Raw genomic sequence first — 14,925 nt, 5'->3', positions numbered from 1 at the left:
CATTCCTAATACATCGGAGCAAATTTATGAAATGGGCTTCACACAGTGGCCTTACTTTCTAGTAGTAGCAGCAGTTAATTGTTGTTGTTGTTTGTACATAAGATTCCTCTCTTGTCTTGTATCCCCGCCTGACATTCTACCCTATAGTCAAAACATGCATCCTCTTAGAGGGCCTGACCTCCTTTTATCATGATCTGATTAAACTAATTTAAATGTCTTTAGATATATTTAAATTGATCACTTATTTCAGTGAACATAAATGTTCATTGAATGTCAGTTGAATGAATATATGTTCATTAATGTTCCTGTAAGTAAAGAATTGTATTTCTTACAATTTGCAGATTTTCTTTCTCAAGTTGATTTTCCCGAAATCCTGCTGGAGATTCAAGGACTCAGTATTCTCTACTGTGCTGTCCTTTTCATGTGGTGATCTGATAATTCATGAATGCTCTTTAAATACTTTTCTGCCACATTCAATTTTTCTATCCCTTCTTCCTGACTCTCAACATATGTGCCTGTTCGTCCATGCATCCATGCATCCATCCGCCATGATGTCTCTCTTGTTAGTTCCTTAATTTGCTTTGCTGTCTAGTGCTCCTATGTCCTTCACTTAATCGTTGTTTTCTTTCAGGGACTGGAGTGGCTGGGCTGGGATAGGACTGTTGGTGAGGCATTTTTGTCACAATACACAAGGACTTTGTTGGATAATTTGCTGTTCACGTGAAAAGGAAGTGAAGTATTCTAACTACAGTTGCGTGGAGATGGTCATCTTTCTTTAATGACAAGATGTTCTAGGGTCACCTTTATGGTTTTGGTAGTTTTCTAATGGTGTGATGACCAAAGTACCCGGAACTTGGCCTGCCTATGTGCCTTGTAATTACTAAAATCAGATAAGTATCATTCACCCAAAGTATCTGTATCATCACTATTTGTTAAATTTTTGCTTTTTCTTGTATAGTTGACGATTAGGCTGTAATGAGCATTAACCAAACAAATGAAATGAGCTTTGCTTGGCATTTACTTCTGTTCTAGTATTGTGTGTTGTAACCTGTAGCAAACTTTCATTTTACTAAACAAGTGAATGCTTTAAAAAAGAGCAATGCTGATTTCTAGCTTTTCTAATCAACAATATAACTATAAAAAGAGTTAACATGACAATTTAAGATAACCATTCATGGTTGTCTTTGTCTTAAAATTTGGCTTGCAAAACTTTTGGTGTGCATTCTGGTTTTGTGACAGATTTTTCCAGCAATGGTATATTTTAAATATATCATTATGTTGCCTCTGGTATGCATTATATCTGATGGGAAGACAACCCATGACAAGAAGTGTTATTAATCTCCTTACGTCAGGAGTCTACATACTATGGCCCATGGGCCACATTTGGCATACTGCCTGCTTTCTTACTGCCATACTAGCTGTGTGGTAAGAATGCTTTTTAAATTTTTATTTAATTGTTTTTTTTTTTTTTGAGATGGAGTCTTACCCTATTGCCCACGCTGGAGTGCAGTGGCATGATCTTGGCTTACTGCCACCTCCACCTCCTGGGTTTAAGCGATTCTCCTGCCTCAGCCTCCCAAGTAGCTGGGACTACAGGTGTATGCCACCACACCCGGCTAATTTTTATATTTTTTGGTAGAGACAGGGTTTCGCCATGTTGGCCAGGCTGGTCACAGACTCCTGGCCTCAAGTAGTCTGCCCTCCGCGGCCTCAAAGTGCTGGTATTACAGGTGTGAGCCACTGCGCCTGGCCAAATATTTACTATTTGTCCCCTTATAGAACAGTGGATTGCTCCCTGCTGTACATGAAGATTCATTTTTTCTCTTGCTGCTTTAGAGATTTCCCTTTGTCTTTCTATAGTTTGACTATGCTATAATGTATGTAGGTGTGAATGTCTTTTAAATTTTACTTGGGGGTTGTTGAGCTTGTTGTTTCTGTAGATTAATGCTTTTCATTAGGTTTGGGAAGTTTTTGGCCATTATTTCTTTATATATTTTTGCAGTCCCTTTTCTCCTTTGGGACTGTCATTATAGATAAGTTTTTTCTTTTTTTTTCTGAGATGGAGTCTTGCTTTGTCACCCAGGCTGGAGTACAGTGGCATGATCTTGGCTCACTGCAACCTCTTCCTCCTGGGTTCAAACAATCCTCCTGCCTCAGCCTCTCAAGTAGCTGGGATTACAGGTGCCTGCCACCACACCTGGCTAATTTTTGTATTTTTAGTACAGACAGAGTTTCACCATGTTGGCCAGGCTGGTCTAGAACTCCTGACCTTGTGATCCGCCTGCCTCAGCCTCCCAAAGTGCTGGGATTACAGGCGTGAGCCACCAGGCCTGGCCATAGATAAGTTTTTTATATGCTAATGTCTCAGATCTCTGAGGAGCTATCCATTTCTCTTTTTTTCTTTTTTTTCGGCCAGTTGTTTTATATTCTTCTGTTTGAATAATTTATATTTATTTGTCTTCAAGGTTACTGATTCTTGTCATCTTAAATTGCCTGTGGTTTCCCTTTAGTGGATTGATTATTTTGGTTACTGAATTTTTAACTGCAGAATTCCCACGTTTCTTTTTTATAATTTTTATATTTTATTTGAAATTCCCTATTCACTGAGAAATTATTATACTTTTTTTGGTGGCGGAGACACAGCCTTTCTCTGTCATTAAGGCTGGAGTGCAGTGGTATGATCTTGGCTCACTGCAACCTCCACCTCCTGGGTTCAAACAGTTCTCCTGCCTCAGCCACCACACCCAACTAATTTTTGTATTTTTAGTAGAGACAGGGTTTCAGAGTGTTGGCCAGGCTGGTCTCAAACTCCTGACTTCAAGTGATCTGCCTCCCAAAGTGCTGAAATTACAGGTGTGAGCCACCGTGCCTGGTCCATACTTTCCTTTAATTCTTTTTTACTTAATTTTTTTTAAGAGACGGGGTCTTACCATGTTGCCTAGGCTGGTCTTGAACTCCTGGGCTCAGGCAGTCCTTCTGCCTCAGTCTCCAGAAGTGCTGGGGTTATAGGTGTGAGCTACCACACCTGGCCTCCTTTAATTCTTGAAACATGAATTCCTTTAGTTCTTTGAACATATTTGTAATGGCTGCTTTGAAGTTTTCGTCTGCTATATTTAACATCTGGGAACACTCAGAGACTCTTTTGGCTGCCTTTTTTCCTGATTGAGTTATATGTTCTTGTTTTTTTGCATATCTCAATCATTTTTTGTTAAAAGCGGTATATTTAGATAATACATTTTTTGCAATTTTGAATTTTTTTTTAAAGAGACAGGGTCTTGCCCTGTTGCCTAGGCTGAAATACAGTGGCACAGTAATAGCTCACTGCAACCTTGAACTTCCGGGCTCAAGCAATTGTCCTACCTCAATCTCCTGAGTAGCTAAGACTACAGTTGCATACCACCACACTTGGCTAAGGCTTTAATTTTTTTTTTAATTTATTTTAGAGATGGGGTCTTGCTATGTTGACCAGGCTGGTCTTGAACTCCTGGCCTCAAGCAATCTCCCACCTCAGCTTCCCAAAGCATTGGGATTACAGGCGTGAGCCACGGCACCTGGCCATGGATTTTGATTTTTTTCTTACCTTGAAGGTTGTTTTTGTTTTGCTTGTTTAGTAACTTGCTTGAACTAAATCTGTGAAGTCTCCTCTATAATATGCAGCTGCTGATGCCTCTTTTCAGTTTTTATTTTTATTTTTAAGCTTGGCTGCCTTGGGATCTCTGCCTCCATAATTTAGGGATCAGCAGATTGGTAAGAGATTATAGTTAAACACGTCAAGGCAGTAAACTTTCTGCTCTCTACTAATGGATCTGTATGTGAGCTGAAACTGCATTCATACTTCAGGCTATTTTCAGTTCTTCCTTGGCTTTTGCTCTCTTCCAGATTCTCTTGAAATCTCTGAGTACGTGCAGCTTCTGATGGCCAGGGATATATGGGTGGCTTGAGCATGTTCCCATCTCTTATATGTATGTGTGTAGTCTAGAGTCAACCTGGGATTTGGGGAGAGCTTTTCAAGCTTCTTATGGCTGTCTCACCTTCTACAACTCCCTGTTATATCCCTGGTCTAGTCCACCAGTCTGCCGCTAGCCTTCCCTGTTTGACTCGTTAACTGACAGCACTCCAAATCCAATGAGTCCTCTCAAGCAGCAGCAGTGGCCTGTTTAAACCAACCTACCCACAGAGCTGAGGTTATTGGGAGGGGCAAGAGGCTGGTAGCAGCTCAAAACTGAAAACCACCGTTTCTAACTGAACTTCAGTAACTTAATAAATAAATGCTCTCAGTTTGTTTTATGCCTTTGGTTGAATTTCAGAGCACTGAAATGGGCTCATCTAGCTGTATTGAAAGATAATTTGTTAACCTTTTTATACTGTCATGTTAAATGTGAGAAGTCTGACAATTTTTTTTATATAGTGTTTATGATATATTTTTAAAAAATAAATTTAAGGCTGAGTGTGGTGTCTCACGCCTATAATCCCAGCACTTTGGGAGGCCGAGGTGGGTGGATCACGAGGTCAGGAGTTCGAGATCAGCCTGGCCAACAAAGTGAAACCCCGTCTCTACTAATGTTACAAAAATTAGCTGGGCATGGTTGTGCATACCTGTAGTCCCAGCTACTTGGGAGGCTGAGGCAGGAGAATCCCTTGAACCTAGGAGGCGGAAGTTGTGGTGAGCCAAGATTACACCACTGCACTCCAGCCTGGGCAACAGGCTGAAGAAATCATGGCCAAAAACTTCCCAAATCTGATGAAAAGCATTAATCTACAGAAGCAACAAATTCAACAAACCCCAAGTAAAATAAAAAAGACATTTACACCTATATACATTATAGCATAGTCGAACTGTAGATAGACAAAGGGAAATCTCCAAAGCAGCAACAGAAAGAATGAATCATCGTGTACAGCAGTGAGCAACCCGCTGTTCTATAAGAGGACAAATAGTAAATATTTGGCCAGGCGCAGTGGCTCACACCTGTAATACCAGCACTTTGAGGCTGCAGAGGGCAGACTACTTGAGGCCAGGAGTCTGTGACCAGCCTGGCCAACATGGTGAGACTCCATCTCAAAAAAAAAAAAGAAAGAAAAGAAAAGAAATTCAAATCATTATAGGGTCCCTGAAACATTTCTGAGGAATATAGTTAGAAAAACCACTGGATTAGTGGATATCTCAATACTTTTTGAACTTTTCCATTTCTGTATTTCCCTGACTCTTCTAAAAAACAGAAAACAGGGAAGCTATTTTCCTACCCTTGCAGTATAAAATTACAGGATTTTGAGTTGTGTTAGGAGTTTGGTCTGAGGAAAATATGATTCTATAGAATGATATATTTTCCTAAAGTTACCTTATGGCTAAAATAAAATAGGAACCAGAGACCTTTTTGTGTAAGCTTTTAATTTAAGTATGATGTGTACAGAAAGGTGTATAAATTATAAATACACAACTTGATGAATTTTTATACAGTAAGTACACTTATATATCCAGCACTATACCACCCTCCCAGAAACAATCCTAAGTAATTTTTGTCCTTGTCACAATTCTAATATGACAGTTTGGCCTTGTGTATGTGTATTTAATATTATGTATGTAAATGGAATCATACAATGTATACTTTTTGTTGTCTGGCTTTTTTGGCTTTGTAGGTTTGTAAGATTAATCCAGGTTATATGTAGCAACATTTCTTTGTTGTATAGTGGTTGTTACATAACCACATATGATTTTCTGTTATCTTGAGCAGGAAAAGATTAACTCAGCAGGGCTGAGTTGCTCAAATCTTTCATTTCCCTGGGAGGACTGTTTTTTTCTGTGACTGGTCCTTGACAGGCCAGAATTGAGCTCTTGGAACATTCTGCATTTTGTGTGATTGAATATTTGAACTTTGCTGTTCTGGTTTGTGCAAACATTATTTATGGTGAACACCTCCTTTCCTTCTCATGAACTAGAGCTCTGGTAACTGGTCATTCATTAGTGCTCTTCAAGATCACTGGCCACTAAAAACCCTGGACCTCTAGGCTTTTGTGAGCTTCCATAGTAGACAACACTTTGCATGATGTTATTACATTTCTCTTTTTCTTTTTTCTTTCTTTTTTTTTTTTTTTTAATTTCCGAGACAGAGCCTGGCTCTTGCCCAGGCTGGAGTGCACTTGCGCTGTCTGGGCTTACTGCAGCCTCTGCCTCTTGGGTTCAAGTGATTCTCCTGCCTCAGCCTCTTGAGTAGGGCACCACCATTCCTGGCTTGTTTTTGTATTTTTAGTAGAGATGGGGTCTTGCCGTGTTGGCCAGACTGGTCTCAAACTCCTGGCCTCAAGTGATTCACCCGCTTCAGACTCTCAAAGTGCTGGGATTATAGGGTTGAGCAACTATGCCTGACCATTGTTCTAGTTTATTGCTGGAGGAATTAAATGCTTTATGTGTGACTCCACTGGGAGAGGATTCTTAGAAGCATGCACCTGGCTTCCTCCAGACTTTGCCTGATGTCCCTTTCCCCCCAGACTTTGCCTGATGTCCCCTTTCCCTTTGCTGATTTTGCTTTGTGTCCTTTTTCTGTAATAAACTATAAATATGACAGTTTCAGGGTCCTTGAATCCACTTAGCAAATTGCTGAACTTAGAGATGGTCTTGGAGTCTATTGACACAAATCCATTCTGGTATTGGACATTTGGGTTCCCAGTTTTTGCCTATTAAAAATATTGCTGTTGTAATATTTCTTGTATATATCTTTTGGTGAACATGTGTACGTTTCTTGGACTATATATCTGGGAGTAAAATTCTAGGGTTGTGTTCAATGTCCGTATGTAGTGCTAAAAGTTTTTCAGAATGGGTGAACAATTTATTCTTCAACCAGGCAGGCTTCATGTCTTCACCAGCAATTTGAATTTCATTCTGGTAGGTATATTATGGTCTTAATTTACGTATCCCTAAAGACCAATGAAGTTAACCTCTTTACGTATGACATATTTATTGGCCATATGAATATCTTTTTGTTAAATGTCAGTTGAAATGTTTCATCAATTTTTTAAAAATTGGGTTGTGTTCCTTTTTCTTATCATTTGTAGGAGTTCTTTATATATTCTGGGTATAATTTTTTTTCATGTGTATGTGTGTGTCTATACATGTACATGTACTTACTGCTGGTATCTTTTCCTTATTCTTAGATTGCCTTTTTTTTCGCCCTTGGGATGGAGTCTTGCTCTGTTACCCAGGCTGGAGTGCTGTTGGACGATATTGGCTCACTGCAACCTCTGCCTCCTGGGTTCAAGCAATTCTCCTGCCTCAGCCTCCCAAGTAGCTCTGAATGTAGGTGTGTCCCACCACGTCCAGCTAATTTTTGTATTTTCAGTAGAGACGGGGTTTCTCCATGTTGGCCAGGCTGATTTTAAACTCCTGACCTCAAGTTATCTGCCCACCCTGGCCTCCCAAGAGTGTTGGGATTACAGATGTGAGCCAGAGCACCCAGCTTTGTATTGCCTTTCTCCTCTCTCAATGCCTTTGGATTACACTAATTTTAATCGAATTTACATTTTTATGTAGCTCAATTTTTTTTTTTATGTTAGTCCTTTTTAAAAAATCCTGTTTAAGAAAGCTTTTTCTACCACAAAGCTTTATTGGTTTGTTGTTCTCATGTAGACCTGTCATCTAAAAAGATCATTGTGTTTGGTTGGGTGGGAGGTCAATATTCACTTTGGTTGCAAAAGAACGTATCGTTGACCCAGCATCATTTATTGAAAAAATTATTTTTTCCCCACTGTACTATGTCACCTTTGTCATAAATCAGACAACTGTCTATGTATGGGTTTGTTTCTAAATGTTTTAGTATTCTATTGAGCTATATTTCCTTGTGCTAACACCATCCTGTGTTAACTTCTATAGTAATATATATATGTATATTTTTTATTTTTTATTTTTTTTTTGGGCGATGGAGTCTCACTCAGTCATCTAGGCTGGAGTTCAGTCGTGTGGTCTCAGCTGATTGCAACCTCTGCCTCCCGGGTTCAAGTGATTCTCCTGCCTCAGCCTCCTGAGTAGCTGGAATTATGGACTCACACCACCAAACCCAGCTAATTTTTATATGGGGTTCTCACCATGTTGGCCAGGCCGGTCTTGAACTCCTGACCTCAGGTGATCTGCCTGCTTCAGCCTCCCTAAGTGCTGGGATTACAGGTATGAGCCAACATGCCTGGCTGTAATATCTTGTATAAATTCTGTAGTGTGGTTCATTTTCCTCAAGATTGCCTTGGTCTAAACCTTTTCTGTGTGTGTGTGTGTGTGTGTGTGTGTGTGTGTGTGTGTGTGTGTATTATAATCAGCTCTTCGATACCCACAAAAGAATTTGCTAAGAATTTTGATTATGATTGCATTGACTAGATTGATTGTGGAAGAACGGACATATTGTTGTCTTTTTTTTTTTGTTTGATTGAGTGCCTCACTCTGTCACCCAGGCTGGGGTACAGTGGCCCAATCTTGGCTCACTGCAACCTCCACCTCCTGGGTTCAAGTGATTCTCCTGCCTCAACCACACCTGGCTAATTTTTTTTTTTAATAGATGTGGGGTTTTGCTGAGGCTGGTCTTGAACTCCTGGCCTCAAGTGAGTATCTTGTGGAGAAATACTTTGAGACTATCCAGATGTCTTGTTCGTGTTCTGTTGGCCTACTTTAGCATCCATCAGTGCTTGTCTGTAGCAGTTCTTTTTTTTTTTTTTTTTTTTTTTTTTTGAGACGGAGTTTCGCTCGTTACCCAGGCTGGAGTGCAATGGCGCGATCTTGGCTCACCGCAACCTCCGCCTCCTGGGTTCAGGCAATTCTCCTGCCTCAGCCTCCTGAGTAGCTGGGATTACAGGCACGCGCCACCATGCCCAGCTAGTTTTTTTTTTTTTTTGTATTAGTAGAGACGGGGTTTCACCATGTTGACCAGGATGGTCTCGATCTCTTGACCTCGTGATCCACCCGCCTCGGCCTCCCAAAGTGCTGGGATTACAGGCTTGAGCCACCGCGCCCGGCCCTGTAGCAGTTCTTACTGTGGTTTTTGTCTAATGACATCTGTTTCACTATTTTGTTCAAGACCACCTTCAGCAAAACCCCAGCTGTATTAAATTAGCCAGACTTGGTGGCACACACCTGTAATCCCAGCTACTCAGGAGGCTGAGGCAGGAGAATTGCTTGAACCTGGGAGGTGGAGGTTACAGTGAGCTGAGATCATGCCACTGCACCCCAGCCTGGGTGAATGAGCGAGACTTCGAATCAAGCAACAACAAAAAAAGATAATATGTCTGTTCTTCCCCAATTAATCTGTGGTCAGTGTAATCATAATCAAAATTCTTAGCAAATTATTTTGTGGATATTGAAGAGCTGATTATAAAATATAGAGAGACATAAACAAGGCTTAGACCAAGGCAATCTTGAGGAAAATGAACCACACTACAGAATTAGTCAGAGATGAAATCATAGGGGTTGGAGCTGTCTTCTTGAGTTGAGTCACTTCCTGAGTGGGGGCCACAAGATTAGATGAGCCAGTTTATCGATCTGGGTGGTGCCAGCTGAATCCATCAAGTGCAGGGTCTGCAAAATATCTCAAGCAGTGATATCAGGAGCGTTTAGGGAGGGCCAGAATCTTGTAGCCTCCAGCCACATGACTTTTAAACCATAATTTCTAATCGTGTGGCTAATGTTGGTCCTACAAAGGCAATCTAGTCCCCAGGCAAGAAGGAGATCTGCTTTGGGAAAGGCTGTGATTGTCTTTGTTTTTAAAACTATAAACTAAGTTTCTCCCAAAGTTATTTCAGCCTGTGCTTAGGAATGAACAAGAACAGGTTGGAGGTTAGAAGTAAGATCGAGTCGGTTAAGTTAGATCTCTCTCACTGTCTCAGTCATAATTTTGCCAAGGCAGTTCCAAGTTTACAATCAGGTTGTAGCCAATTTTCCACCTGTAATCTAGACACCCATGATTACTAGAGTGTAGTTCTCTAGCCCAGGTAGAAAGCCTTATTCCGTAAAATTTAATGCAGGGTCTGGTTATAGGTACTCTTGCTCTGTGAAAGTGTGGGTACTCTAGAGTACTGAAGTACTCTGTGGGTTTACCATGTGGTCGTAGGGCTTTGTCCACTTTGGCAGCCATAAGAGATCTAGGGCACCATCCGTTTTGAATCTCAACCCATTCAATTCTGCAAGTATCCCACTTAGAAGTCCCACAGTTTTCAGAGAATTATGCTTGTGATCATTATCTTGGGGCCAAATATGTAGGTCAGCAGCTTTGAGAGGAATACACCAGGAAGCTTACTTTGTGACCTTTTAATAACCCTTTCGTTTATGACTATTTTTTCCTACTTCTCTGATTTGGGAGGTTTCTTTCTGGGTTCTAGAAAATTAACTTCTTCAAGGTCTTCTCTTTCACCTTCAAGTGCTACTTTTCTTCAGCTCTTTCAGGTTTTGTTGTCGGCCTTTTTTCATCTGTTCTGTGTCATCCAGAAGCGCCTGATGATTCTTGGCTTTCCAGGGATGCTGTAAATTTAATTTCATATTTTTTCTATTATATCTGTGGAAGTAGAGAAACACAGCTCTGTGTGAGTGTAGGTGTATGTTTAATTAATACCTGTAGATATTTCTAAGCTTTATTGTTACTGGAAGAGAGTTCATTTCTCAAAATTTTTTTATAGTTATTCTTTTAAAAGTAAGAAGCAAATGTCATTTTTAAAAATTAAAATTGTTTTCTTTTAAAATGCTTCCTATTTTTTTTTCCAAGCAAATGCCATTTTATTTTATGTTTAGTGTAATCCTTCTCAAGAATATTTAAAGGGGATATTTTCCTTGAGTTTTATTTATTTATTTATTTTATTATTTTGATATAAAGTCTTGTTCTGTTACCCAGGCCGGAGTGCAGTGGCTCAATCATAGCTCATTGCAGACTTGACCTTCCAGGCTCAAGCCAATCCTCCCACTTCACATTCCTCAGTAGCTAGGACTACAGGTGCACGCCACTGTGCCTGGCTAAGCTTGAGTTTTTTTTAATATAGAGATGTTAAAAATGAAAGCTTTGATCTTAGCTGAGATATTTAATATACCTTTTATTATTAGGTTTACTTTATTCTGGTAACAGTTGCCTTTTGTAGCTAAATTATGTACATACTTTATTTTCATTTTTATAGTTTATCAAAAGTCTGAGTAGAATACTGCTGTTTTGTTTACAACTGCTTTATTTTATGAAGGTTAGCCTTTTTAAAAAAATTACTGACTTGTTTTACTTTTTTCTCTAGTAAGATTTCACTGTTTTCCTTTTTGCAGGGAGGGTGGGTAGGAAACAGTAGAAAGGTTTTTAAAAATATGGATTGAAAATTTTTAGAGGAATTGCCTGCATGGTGGCTTGATTGTTCAGAATGGGCCCATACTGTCATTCATCCATGGATGTGGTTTTGCCAAATTAAAGTGATGGTCTCTTATTGCTAAACTGCATCATCACCTGTACAAAGGGAATGCAAGTTTGGATCGTTTTCCATGTAGAATTATTGTAGGGGTGGTCTGAGGTCAAGAGGGTGAGATTTGAGGTGGGGGCAGGGAAGGACCAGCACTGCTGTTCCTTTGACAGCATGAGAGAATGCAGGCGTTGTTGACGTGGTGTTCACCAGCACTCACTCCACCCTCTTCCCACTGACAGAAAGTAAGAGGAAGCCTGTAGGCAAAGGAAATCTGAGAAATGTCCGTAGTCTCTTAGCTCTGATCTGACAGAGTATAGAAGGGAGAATGTGGGGCTGAGAGGCAACGGATTAATAATTGACATGATCAGATAAGCATTTTTTAAAAATATGCTTTTTTGTTTTGTATTTTATTATATATTTGTGATGTGTGTGACAAATAAGTTACTAAAGAGTTCTAATCTTTATATTTTTAAAAGACAATTTCTATATCTCTGACTTTATTCTTTTTGGGAAGATTTTTCTGAGAACTTTGATATTTCACTTGAAATATTTGATGTCCTTCATTTGCTTTTCTTTTTCTTCAGTACAGGCAAGTAGAATTCAAATGTCAGTAGCTGAGATGACAAACTTTTTCTAAACCTTAAAAATAATGTTGTTACAGGAAAGATTGGAAATAATTTGTGAGTGGATTATAATTTCCTTTTTTTAAAGGCTTAATTTTTTAAAGAGTCATCTAAGGTTTACAGCAAAATTGAGAAGAAACTACAGAGATTTCCCTTATATCCCTTTCCCCTATGTATGCATAGCCTCTTTTACTATGGACATTCCTTTCTAGAGGGGTACCTTTGTTTTATTTGATGAACTTACATTGACATATTGTTATCACCCAAATTCTGTAGTTTAGGGTTCATTCTTGGTTCATTCTATACTCTGAGTTTCGATAAATATATAATGCACATATCCATCATCATGATATCATACAAAGCATTTTCATTGCCCTAAAAATCCCGTGTGCTCTGTCTATTTATCCCTCCCTCCTTCACAATCCCTGGCTACCACTGATCTTTTTATTGTTTCCATAGTTTTACTTTTTTCAGAATGTCATATACTTGGAATTATACAATACAATATGTAGCCTTTCCAGATTGGTTTGTTTCACTTAGCTGTGTGCATTGGAAGTTCCTCTATGTTTTTTAATGTCTTGGTAGCTCATTTTTTAGTGATAGTCTGGATGTACCACAATTTATTTATTTATTTGTTTATTTTGGATTTCATTGATATTTAATAATTTTTCATTGTAGGGCTCATTTATGTAGCATGCCATTAAGAGAGGCAGAAAATATTTCCTTTAACTTAAATTTGAATTTGTCTTGATGTTTGTTTGCTTTTTGTAGGTTCTACATGAAACATTTCTTCAACACACATTCCTCATGAATGGTCTCATTCAAGGTGTAAAGGTAAGAAAAACTTTTTAGGTTTGTAATGAACCAAAGCCAGGATCCTTGGTAGTTTAACTCTGAAGTTTTAGTGGGACTTTGGGAAACATACTATTTGTTCCAGAGACTGAAATCTAAATTTTTAGCTGGGTTATTACCAAAGTCACTGTAAAATACAGCACAAATACATAAGGCATAGAATAGTTTCCTGGCAAAAGCAGTGTGAATACTCTATAGGCCTAACTTTATTTTTATTATTGTGTACACAACAGGTTATAAAGGGTTTAATTATTATGTAGCTTTTAACTGCTCTGCTTATCAACAGAATAAAGTGGGCAATTGCTACTGTCTTCTTTTTAGGTATCTGAGGATGAAGGAAGCCAAGCTGACAAACTGGCCATGACTTTGTGATAACTCAACCACTTGATTTAATTAGCCTTAATTCATTATGTCAATTTTAATATGATATATATCAAAACTGCTTTTAACTGTTTTTCTGTTTGTGCTGAGAATACTCACCAGTGGTGCTTGTGGCTGCAGCATTACTCCAAGATAACTTTGCCACAAAACATGTTGCTTTTATTAGTATTTTTGCATTGCTTTAGTATATCGACTTTGGAAACAAAAGACATCATTTTACTGATAGCATTCTTTTTCCTCATCTTTTAAATAAATTTTTTTTTGAGATGGAGTCTTGGTCTGTTGCCCAGGCTGGAGTGCAGTGGTATGATCTTGGCTCACAGCAACTTCCACCTCTCAGGTTCAAGTGATTCTCCTGCCTCAGCCTTCCGAGTAGCTGGGATTTCAGGTGTCCGCCACTATGCTCAGCTAATTTTTGTATTTTTAGTAGACAGGGTTTCACCATGTTGGCCAGGCTGGTCTCGAACTGCTGACCTCAAGTGGTCTGCCCACCGTGGCCTCCCAAAGTGCTATAATTACAGGCATGAGCCACTGCACTCGGCCAGCATTCTGTTTTTAACAGTGATATTTCTAGTTACAAAATATAGTAACATTCTGTCACTGAAAATATCAAATCCTAGAAAATGTAGCATTTCTACCTATGATGTTGTTAACATTGTTCTTTAACTTAATGGCTGAAGATTCATTTGATGAATCCAGTTTTTCTGAAATAGAGATTCTGATGATTCAGGTGATTCTGATGTTAGCTCTGTTTAGAAATAACTCAAAGAACACTTTTTATATTTTATAATCAGTCAGATTTGCTTCAACCTCAAAGAGTGTATTTTTGTAAAATTAAATGAACATTGGCACTGAGCTGTACTTGTTTTTTCTAAATAGGAAAAGGGTTAAATAGAGGGTTAAAATATAACAGTATTTTTCAGTCTCTTACAGTAAAGTATATGAGTATAGGGTCTAATTTGTGCTTCCCAGCTTAAATAATATCAATCTATGCATAATTATACTTTGTACTGAACAACATACTTAAAATTATGCCTTACTAATGTGTTGAATTTAGCCATTGTAATTTGTTATATTCACAGCTCTTACACAGCATTAATTGTAATGAATATTGTTTATCCTTTGCTTGTTTTCAAAAAGAATTTGAGGATACTTATCTGTAAAACATCATTTTTATTTTTTACCATTTGAGTACTTTTTTTTTTGTAGCTATATTTCTTTTACTAAAGAAAAACAAAGTTCAAATGCCCAACAGTAATTATGTTGAACACTTAGTCCACATTAAATAGACAAAAGGCTACTGAGAACACTGGATTTAGATAAAAGTGTTATAGGCATAACTAACTACAACTTAATTTATGAATAAATTAGAAAAAAAGTTCCTGGCTGAAAAGGATAGAGGAGATTTATTTCCCAGTCTTCTTTAATTTGGACAACCCCCATCAACTGAGCAGACATCCCAGTGTTAGACCAAAATGACTGCTCTCCCCACCAGCAGTTTTGACACCACTAGCCCTGCTGGCTCAGAGGAGAGAGTGGCCCCGTGGCTCTACCTGGTTTTCCAGTTTCAGGAACCCAACCGATGCCTTTGGTCAGCTGAGACTTTTCAAACAGCATTGGCACTTTTAGCTGGTCTGCAGAGAGGAGGCTCTCATTAGATTCTAAATCTGCT

The 14,925-nt window shown here is 38.8% G+C and overlaps 1 protein-coding gene across 1 annotated transcript in view; it reads left to right on the top strand.

The window, feature by feature from the left end:
• MFSD14B (major facilitator superfamily domain containing 14B) overlaps positions 1 to 14,925 on the top strand; it is a 98,349-nt gene that overhangs the window by 42,075 nt on the left and 41,349 nt on the right. The window contains exon 3 of the mRNA XM_064361570.1: positions 12,792 to 12,854. Coding sequence (XP_064217640.1) covers positions 12,792 to 12,854 — 63 coding nt within the window. The remainder of the gene's footprint in view (positions 1 to 12,791; positions 12,855 to 14,925) is intronic.

Source organism: Aotus nancymaae, unplaced genomic scaffold, assembly GCF_030222135.1.
Source record: "Aotus nancymaae isolate 86718 unplaced genomic scaffold, 86718_ANA_hifiasm-v0.15.2.pri h1tg000041l, whole genome shotgun sequence".
NCBI lineage: Eukaryota > Metazoa > Chordata > Mammalia > Primates > Aotidae > Aotus > Aotus nancymaae.
This window is presented reverse-complemented; position numbering and strand designations above follow the sequence as displayed.